Genomic DNA, 10,493 nt, shown 5'->3' with positions numbered 1-10,493 from the left:
TATGTACCTTCCTGTCAACATTTCTATTTCAGTAGCCTATAAATTCTTACTACTGTTTTGGTTACGCAACATCACTCAAATGATTCTTTTTATTATTCACTGAATATACCAGTATTGTCTAAGGATATGCATTGTTGTCACACCTAAAATTGCTGACTTCAACTGTTCTTAAGCATGAATTTCTAAATGCTACATTATAAAAAAATATTCTCCAGATTATTACATCTAAAATCCTTGGTGGTTTATTCACATTTTCCTAGATTCATAAAACCCTTAATTTATAATAGCCCCTTAAACTGGGGAGCAAACACAATCCACAACTTATAGCATTTACTACAAAATTGCATTACAAATCTTAAAATTGTCAAACTGTATCTTTCCTTTCTTTCTTTCAACAATAACTTCATTTCACTTAGAATACACAACTGGCAGATACTATAATGTGTCTTTTGTGGGGGACGGGATTGCAAAGTGCTATAATGAATGCAGATATAGTATTTCATAATATTTTGATAAACTGTAATTGAATTAATTTTTAAGCTCTTATGCTTTGTTATTTCATATCAAATAACTACACTACACTCCAGTTTTTACCATATCTCTCTACCATCTGTCAAAATATCCAGTTATCCTGCATTCTTTTTTAACTTGGGTCTTTTATAGATAGAAATAAAGATCTTTTATTAAACAATGTTAGAGTAAGACGTCTAGTATATGAATCTGGGATATTGCTTCATTGATATCGGTCTAAGTTTACAGTTCTATAGCGATTTTTTTTCTCAGGAACGTTTTAAGTTTATGCGCTTAAGAAGGCTAATTACTGATCTGATATAAACTGAGTTTAATTAAATGGAGGAAAGATTTTTTTATAACCTTTTTAACTTTGATTCACTGGATCTAATTTCCTGATTAAAAGTGTGTACACAGGGCATGGAAATTAACTTTTTCATACGATCAAATTCTTCATAAATCATATCAGTGGATAAAGGATGAAGTAAGGTTGTAAACATTTATTTTCAATATGTATACAGCAGTTTTTTTGCAAGTCTTCTATAAAAAAAATCCGACAAAACACCATTCACATGACAGATTCTTCATAACACAATACTGTATTTACAAGCAGACTGCGTAGCAACATATATGCTCTCTAGCAAAAAGAGTAGCAATTCCTGCGCAATAAATGCAAGTGTGCATATCAATGAACGATACACATACTGTAGCTGTGCTTTACTAGTATCCTATCCTTTCAACAGACCTCTACATACAGACAATGTATACATAAAATATTTGATGAAACTGTTTCAGTTACTTATAATCTGTTAAATTAAAATACATAAGCTCTTTTCATTGTTCGGTAAACAAAAAAGGGATAATTATATAATCGTTTTGTGTTTGCCTATAGGTTTCACATTTGCAGGACATCATACTCACAGGTCACCAGTAATTGTTGTAGTAGTTACAATATTTCTGCAAGTCGTAACAGCAGAACCAAATCTAACTACAATACTAAAAAATATAACGCTTGTTTCTTTTGTTGATACTGTCAGTGATAAGTCAGTCACATATTCAAGAGAAAATATTTTTCCGATTTAAGTACTGTGCAAATCTTGAAATATTGCAAATTACAAATGCTACATATACAAAGTTTCCCAGTCTTATAGTTGTACATAATCATAAGAATAGCCACTTCTTTACCTATAACTATATAGTTACACATCTCCATTCATGGTTAATACACAGAACTTTACAGCACAACTAAAACCACTTATATACCCTGAAGCTGAAAGGAAGGAAACGTTATATTAATAAATGATGTCTCAATTATTTTTAGTTAAAAAATCATATCATTCATAAGTAATGATGTGACATGTTTAATTTGCACCATTTTAAAAACCTATATAGAGATTACAACCATACCAATGGATTTCACCAGCAATTCTAGGAAAGAAAAACTAAACAAGCAATACACACAAACATAGAACATTCATACTTACAGTCACTTTTGATAAAAAATATATGAAATATCCCTGTGCAAACATACCTTGACAAAAGAGTAAAGAATTTCGCAGAGTTTGTGTTGTAAGCAAGGAAAAAATAACATCTTTCAATGTAAATTTGTTCGAGTACCGTAGTTATTTGTACCATTTAATTGGAGAGAAGTCTTCACCATTTCATTCATTTGTAAGTAATTTTTAGTTTCATAATTATATAGCACTAAAACCAGAAAACAAAATATATTTCACACCAGAAATGCTTATTCACTGGTACTATTCATTTATTAAAGCTAATGCACAAATAATAATAATACTGTTACATCTTTTAAAATCAAAATTAACTTCTGTAAGACGAACATTACAGAATGATGAAAATCTTTCCCAGTAATTCCAAGTATGAGTTTTAGAAAGATCCAATGCCTCAAAATGTTTGCTGAGAGGGAGATCAATACATGACTAAAATTCAGAGCAGAGCTGTAAAGATGGTCATTTATGATCTGAAAAAGGCTAATATTCAGCACCAATCTGAGCAGGGATGTTGGTAAAACCAAACAGTCTTGCGCACAATATTTTACATTAAATGGTAAAGCAAAAATGAACTGCATAACTTTACACTTCATACAATATTTTATTTTACTTCAACATCAACATTCTACATTTTGAAATAAAACAAAACAAAAATGCAGTTGCAAATATACTAGAATTTACTAGTGAAAAATGTAAGTCATTACAATCACAACTTTGGTTGTATACAATCCTCTGTCATCCCCATTAAAAGTAACACTAGTCACCATAAGATATAAAACTGTAGTTATATAAAATCTTTAGATAAAAAGTCTCCAAACTGTAATGTGTAAACATTAATGCATGGAAAATACCTTAAGATAAAGTTATAAAGGCAGAGAAAATGCCTTAAGATAAAAATTGTCATGTCAAAAATGACAGTAAACTAGGTGTAAAACGAAAAAAAATCCCATAGCATGTTTATTAAACATCATCTTTTCCAGATACATGAAAAAATAGGGGGGGGAAAATAGAAACATGTACAACGAGTTTACACTTTTTCCCAAATTCATTTTCTTGAGAATGAATACAAAGGTAGTTTTCTCAGAGATATTTCAGATACTGTACATACAATACTTACATTACCAAGCAAAATATCTTATAAAAAATGTGATGCTTTCAGAAGTTTTAGAAACTTACTGCAGTTCCTTACACCACAAATGTTAAAATTCTTAAAACGTTACTGGCAGTGAATGACATTGTGAATAAAATAAATAAAATACTGTTAATAAGTCATATGCCATATAATAGCACCATATTAGTAATGCTAGAGTAGGGTGGAAAGCAGAGCAATGTTATATTTTTTCAGCATACAAAGTACATTTTAATTAGTCATTGTCAACAAAAGATGCGATTCTGCCTAACAGAATAAAAACAAATTCCTACTGACTAGTATAAAAGCCCAAGCAAGGCAAATGCTAGGATGCTTATTTAACAACTGTATAATTTCAGCAAGTATGGATAAACTAGATGAGGATATATAAAAAGAGAAAAGTTATGTAAAACAGTGTGTCTAAATCTAGTTTACTCATAAAAGCCATACAATCAGTCCACTAGCAAAAGATAATAATGCAAAATACTCTTATCAAGAATCAGTGATATGAATACTCCACAGTGAAAGCTAAAAGCATAACAAGAAAGTTCACAAGAATTACAATTTTTGTGAATACACTATACATTATTAATAAATCTTGAGTCTTTAGCCTAACACACGTAACTGTATTAAATAATTTGCTGGAACAGACACACTTCCTTAAGACGTTATTTCTAGCATACTTACATTAAAGATCACAGACATTTTTAAACCAAAGTTTGTTTTACCTATGTCATCATAGTATCAAATTTCTCACTGCAACTGATTGATAAAATGTCCTTGGGGGAAAAATTACTCTTGCATATATATAATAATGTATACAATATATTAAATAATTTCTCAAGTACTGAAGCTTCCTTACCTTAAAAACACTTCTACATGCCTCACATGTCACTGTCAGTTCAGATACAATATTTAAATTAGTAATAAAGGTCTTTCATGAATCTCTTTAGCAAAATTATGCGTTGTAACATATGCAGCAATCACTTCAAATATACCATTAACTAATTTCTACATCAGCATTTTGCACAGCATTCCCCTTCTGGTACTACTGGATTAATGCATGTCAACCGAGGACAAGTAAGTACACGACATCGCACTTTTCCTCTCTGAAAAAAGCATTATTATCAGTTATTTCTATTACTTTAGGCATAGACTACAGAATTATACAATCTACCACTGACATAAAATTTGGATTAGAAAAGAATATTCATAGTTCTAAATGTGAAAATATAATTATCAACTGTACAGAAATAACATTCAAGATAACATGAAATCCAGGCCATTTGATTATGTCGAGATTTTGTCCTGTTTTTAAAATTGTAATGATAAAAACTGACAAAACCACTCAAAACTGCACATTTAATAATAGGGTGCAGGGTAAAGCCTATGGAGTTTCTTGTTTTCGTCATTAAGAAACCTAAGGAAAAATATTATTGAGTAGTAATTGCAATAACTTTGGGTTTGCCATTTAATATTCATTTCTTCCACAGCTTGTGGAGAGATGGAAAGACAGAAAAACTGTACAATGGGTAACACTCAGCTTGTTAGTCTGTGAACAGATCCATCTGAATGAAATTAGAGGATAAAATAATCCATAAAAGTGAGTCACTAGTCCACTGCTTTTCATGGCATCTAATGCACATAGCCTTGAAAGTGAACTTCATTGGCATTTAAACTAGTCCAACAAAATCATTACTCTTAGAAAAATGCTATATGAGACACTGATACCCTGCAGCTATGATCCAAATGAAGAAACTCTGATGCCCATGGCAAGACTTGAACCTGCATCCAATTTACCTGAATGAAATTAATCCTAAAAAATTTAACCGATTAAGTGATTATGGTTAACCTCATTCTGACATATTAGGTGCGAGTTCAAATCCTGCCATGGTATCAGTTTCTTCATTTGTTCTTTTTTTGGGGGGTCTGAGACTTTGTAGTGAAAAGCATATCCAAAAATAGAAAAAATCAAGAAGTTACAAGTCATTTGAGACAAAGATTATAACCACATGGATCTAAGAAATGTCATTGCAAGTGGTTACAGTCCTGAATGTAAGGGGCCAAGTAATTTTATTTGTTGAATGCAGAAGATAGAAGAGAGGCATACGGTTAGTGTAGGTTTAAAAATGCGTGTAGAAGTAATTGTTGAGTATGAAAGGGCTGTTAAGAAGATAGAGAAGTGGAAAAAGCCCATTAATTAACGGCATTACAAATCAAATGCTGCAGTATGATGATAAAAGTGTTATTGAGTGGGCTGATCTAAGCCCGTAATGTATGTATGATTGAGGAAAGGGTTCTGTAGGAAAAGGTGAGAGGACATAACAGGAGAGGAACCATATATGCAACTGCATAGGCATGGTATCCTAGTGCGTATCACTGCACACATGACTTCGATTTCTCCCCTTCCCTTCTCCATCAGTGAACACATTTAACCCTCCTCCCAAATGGACCTAAGGTGATGCACAGTATAGTAAGCAGGCAGTAGCATGAAGAGAGATTATAACAATAACCTTCTGTGGGAGTGTAAGTGTAACCAGTCAACTGCTGAAACAGTAGGTCAATGCTTAGTCCATTCAGACACTGGGAGAATAAAAAGAGACGAATCAGGTATGCAACTGCATATGCATGGCACTGTAGCAGGTAACACTGCACCTTTATCCACACCCCTAACTGATTTCACCTTTTCCATCGGGGAGGAGTATGAAATATACCCACTCACTACTGGTGGGGCAGGGAGGGGGTGAATTCATTGCTAGGGGGGCGGTGGTACCCAATATGATACTGCATATGAAGTTAGTATATCTGGCTCCTCTTCTTTCATTTCTTCTGTGATTGAATGACTAAGCATCGACCCACTGCTTCAGTAGTCAGTAGTTCGAATCCTAAAGGAAGAAGGCTATCGTACAGAGACACAGTGTTACTTTTACACCAGGAAAAATATACAGTAGGAGTTGAATTTTGAAAGTAAGACAGGTGACAGAAGGAGTGATAGGAGAATAAAAGTGTCAGTTTGGACAAGAAGGAAGATGTGTGGATCAAGTGTTGACTACAAGACAGTTTTATGAACAATTTAAAAGTCAAACGAAAAGGCTGAATGTGGCAGGCATGGCTCTAGTGAAAGCGTATGACTAGAATGATAGGGAAGCGATATGAAGATTGCTGAGGATACATATTGCAGAAGTAGCTGAAAGTGATTAAAAGTTTTCATTATGTTCCCTTTGCCTGATGTAAAGTCAGCTTTACTCAACACCCTATTCTCTGTGAAACTAACTAAAGAAATGCCGCATTCTAAAAATTTCACAAGCAGTGAACAATTACCCGACATCTGCAAGAAGTACACAGATCTTTTTCCAGATTTCCCGCTGTCTGCGTTCTCTACCATCTTCATCCTTGCATATCCTTTTTTCGAATATGGCCGCCACACATTTTTTCCAATGTATCAACCTGTCAAAGAAATATAATTAGTCTCATAAAATGTATCATAGTAAATATTGTATAAATTTTATTGTACTTATACAGTACAAAAATGCAGTTACAGAGAACGTACCTTTTTATTCAACTCCATAACTGTTTTTGAGAGCTGCTCAACCAGGACCTCAATACCTTCTATTCGTTGTTCAGTCATGTCTTGTTCATAAGTTCCAAAATCATCAACAATGATTTCTTCATCTTCACTTTCATTAGAAGAGTCCTCAGACAGGAGTCCTCAAAGCTGTAAGAATGTTGACTGCAAAAATAAAAAACGTATTGAAACATCATGAGATATTTAGTATTCTATGCTGTACTGTATAACCTTCCGACTGCATAGGTGTTAGGTTATGACTGAATTACTATAAAAAAACAAGATAATCAACATCAACTGCAGTGCTAGCTTTCACCATGCATTCTCCCAGGAAGCATTTTTATTTGCAACAATCTTTACTGGTTTCTAATTACTGTTATACAAAATATTAACTAAACTATAGCAATCAGAGAAACTATGGAATCTGATAAACGAATTGCATACTGAATGCAGTATAAAGTAAAAAAAAAAACTCTGTTATGAAACACATACTAAGAACTCTCTGATGTAACGGAGGAGTTCCTTGGGTTGTATTTAAAGGTTCTAGGTGAAGAATACTCCGGAAAGATAATTTGTTCATCACCATCAATACCCATTAATTCATGTTCCCTGTCTTCAACATGGGTATAGTCTGTCTGCCGTCGAAAGCGAACGCCAGGATCTGACAGTCGGTGAAAATTTCCTGAGTTACGACAATCTAATATCAGAAAAGACAAAATCAGAGACTGTGTAAGTATATAGGTGCCTTCAACAAAAGAAGCAAAATAAAAAATAAATAGCATTACGATATGTCACTGCAGATATCCTCATTTAAATATTTTTGACTGAAAAGTTCTATATCCAAAATGCCTCTGAATTACAGCACAAAAACATTGTTAATTAACACCTTAATACATCATATGATTCTGAACAAGACTGTCCCTGATTGATGAAATAGTTAGAGTGGTATGTTTATATAAAAGGACATTTTGCTAGCAATCCTGTTGGTAAGACAAGAAGTCCCTTCAGATGTCCTCAGGGTTGTTCCATAGGGATCTTATGCATAACAAAATAAACTAAGGTATCTTTGGAAATCTATCATACATAACATGGTAGCATAGCCTTATTGCTGTTTTGCACTTTACACACTGCTAACAACAACATCTAGAGGCCCATGCTTCTTCAACATTCCCAAATACCCAATCGATACCTCTCTGGTGACCGTCACCAGAGCCTAACAGCGACTCTTCCCAGATATTTACAGCATCAAGCTACACCTACTGTGACTGGTCATCATTTCTTAGAATTATCTGCCAACAGCACCTTGTCATTACACTATATAAATCTGAGTCTCCATATGATTATGATTTAGGTATTTGTCCCATTCAAGTGGAAGTTGTCATCTATACCTTTACCAGTACCTTTTTCCCATAGTCCCATTCAAAACTGTCACCTATGCAACAGTGTTCATTTGTCCTCCTACTTTCCACATCTGTTATCACAAAAATGGCTGCATCATTGCAGTTGAATTAATTTTATATGAAAATGGAACATTCCAAAAGAAATTAATATGCTTCCTGAAGTCACATGGACTTTCGACAACGTTGTTTAACATTGCTAACACACTTCACACTGGTGTGATCTGCATTCCTTTGTGCTACTCAGGTAAACGAAGAAAATTAAGATGACCAAGATGGCAATATTGCCTGTCCTATCACTCCTTCTGTCACCTGTCTTACTTTCAAAATTTAACTCCTACTGTATATTTTTCCTAGTATAAAAGTAACACTGTGTCTCTGTACGATAGCCTTCTTCCTTTAGGATTCGAACACTAGTAAAATACCTGTACTTTGCTTTATATAGGCCGGTGAACTCATGAGTCATTTTGTTATTTTCATCAAAAAATGCCAAATTTTTACAGCATCCCTGACTATGCCACCTAACAGTCGCCATTTTCTTCATCTCACAAACCCTGTCTTTATGAATAAAGGATTCCTTTCATTTCCCTGCATTATGTACATTAAATATTTATATCCCACTCTGAAAGATTTCTGTGATTGTCTCTGCAGTATCCTCAATGCCATGTAATTTGCTCATGACCATTATATAAATAATATGAGCAAACAATCATTTCAGCATCAACAAAATCATCCCTAAAAACATTCTAATACCCGTATAAAATTTTAATAAACTCTCACTTGTAATTTTCATAAAAATAATAACATAACATTCTGACTCAAAAAATTAAACATTGCATTCTGAAGGTTTTCTATGGCTGCCTGTATGCTCAATCTGCAAATGACCAATCAATAAACATCATGATTAAACAATCATTTGAATAGTCTGAAAAGATTTTCTATACCAGGATACAATTTATCAAACTCAGTTGTAATTTTTATAGATATGATAAGATAACATTTTAACCCAAAGATCTGACATAGCATAAACATGAAAATATCTAGTCTTATGTAGAAAATACTCATAGATGCTGAATACTATCTAATGCTTTACCTGCGCAACATTCTTTCCACATACGTAGGTCAACAATCGGCACATCACTGCATGGTATAAAAGCTGGAGTCTGCTCTCTTGGCAATATGAATACATCTGGTGTTACATCATTTATCTCGTCACCATTATCGCACAACACTCGACCTAAAGTAATTTGTCTGATTTGTGCCAGTTGCTCCGTAGTGAACACGGATGGATTCTCGTACCAAAATCTATAAAAGGGAGAGAAAATCACCAGGAATCACCAGATGGCAAATCAAAACATTATTATCATATACCCCTATTTCCTTGGTCTTTATATTATTCACCCTATCACAATCTATGTGCATGCTATCTTACTGCATGTCAGAAGAAATTTTCGCACGATAAGAGTTCTTCGATCATATTTGTTCTGTTTAATAAAAAAAATGAAAAACCTTTAGAACATAAGAAAAGAATTATAACTGATCCGTACTTAACAGTATCATCTCGACACACATGAAAATACATTATATCAGAACACAGTAACCTATTTATTTCCTCGTTCAACATATCACTTTGAAATCGTAATTACAAATTGAATCTATTCTCAAGAATTAATGTTCATTCTGACAAAAAAGTCTTCAATGCTTGACTTAAGCCGATTTGTGCTTTCTCTACTCCGGTATTTATTAGGTTCATGTCTAGAATAAGAACAACAACTCTATATACAGTAAGTGCCATTATCCTTTACTAGATAATTGATAAAATACCTGAACACCTTGTAATTTTTTATTTTTCTGAAATCCGAGATATTTATGAAACTATCCATTTTGTACGTCACCACTTTACTTTTCTCATTTTTGTTGCCCTGCTGTCAAGTGTAGCTACTATTATTTTTTTTTTTATTTCCCACTACAAACCTCTTATTCACTTCTGCTTATTGGAGCAGAAGTGAGTCTATGTAAATGATTAAACCTATTGTATAAATTTCTTTATTGGAGGCCATGTAACTCAAAAAACTGATTTCCTACTTCTAACATTTTTATTGGCTTCTGCTGTCCTTAAAAACCTGATAACTATACTTCAGGTTTTGAATACCTAATTTCCTGGCATAACTCTTCAATCTCTAAAGTCTACAGGTCTCCTCTTTGTCGGGATATTCTATGTACATCATGGAGTAATTCAACCTTTCCAGCACTGATCCTGGTGACCGGTAAGCTTTGAACTTTATAACCTTAATGATATAAAAATAATTACTAAACAGATGAGTTTAAGACTGGTAGAAACAAGAATCTCATCTAACCACAACCTTGAAACGACCTCCTCT

General features: G+C 33.4%; 1 protein-coding gene across 3 annotated transcripts in view; it reads right to left on the bottom strand.

The window, feature by feature from the left end:
* Window positions 1–995: 995 nt before the first annotated feature.
* Window positions 996–10,493, bottom strand: part of Pxn (Peroxidasin) — a 742,345-nt gene continuing 732,847 nt past the window's right edge. For all 3 annotated transcript variants that reach the window (XM_067108369.1, XM_067107823.1, XM_067107108.1), the window contains 5 exons: window positions 9,206–9,417; window positions 7,208–7,412; window positions 6,701–6,880; window positions 6,472–6,597; window positions 996–4,259 (listed from right to left, as the gene is read on the bottom strand). In XM_067108369.1, the coding sequence (XP_066964470.1) occupies window positions 6,775–6,880; window positions 7,208–7,412; window positions 9,206–9,417 (523 nt within the window). In that variant the 3' untranslated portion in view covers window positions 996–4,259; window positions 6,472–6,597; window positions 6,701–6,774. The remainder of the gene's footprint in view (window positions 4,260–6,471; window positions 6,598–6,700; window positions 6,881–7,207; window positions 7,413–9,205; window positions 9,418–10,493) is intronic.

The sequence above is a fragment of the Macrobrachium rosenbergii genome, chromosome 1 (genome assembly GCF_040412425.1).
Source record: "Macrobrachium rosenbergii isolate ZJJX-2024 chromosome 1, ASM4041242v1, whole genome shotgun sequence".
Taxonomy (NCBI): domain Eukaryota; kingdom Metazoa; phylum Arthropoda; class Malacostraca; order Decapoda; family Palaemonidae; genus Macrobrachium; species Macrobrachium rosenbergii.
This window is presented reverse-complemented; position numbering and strand designations above follow the sequence as displayed.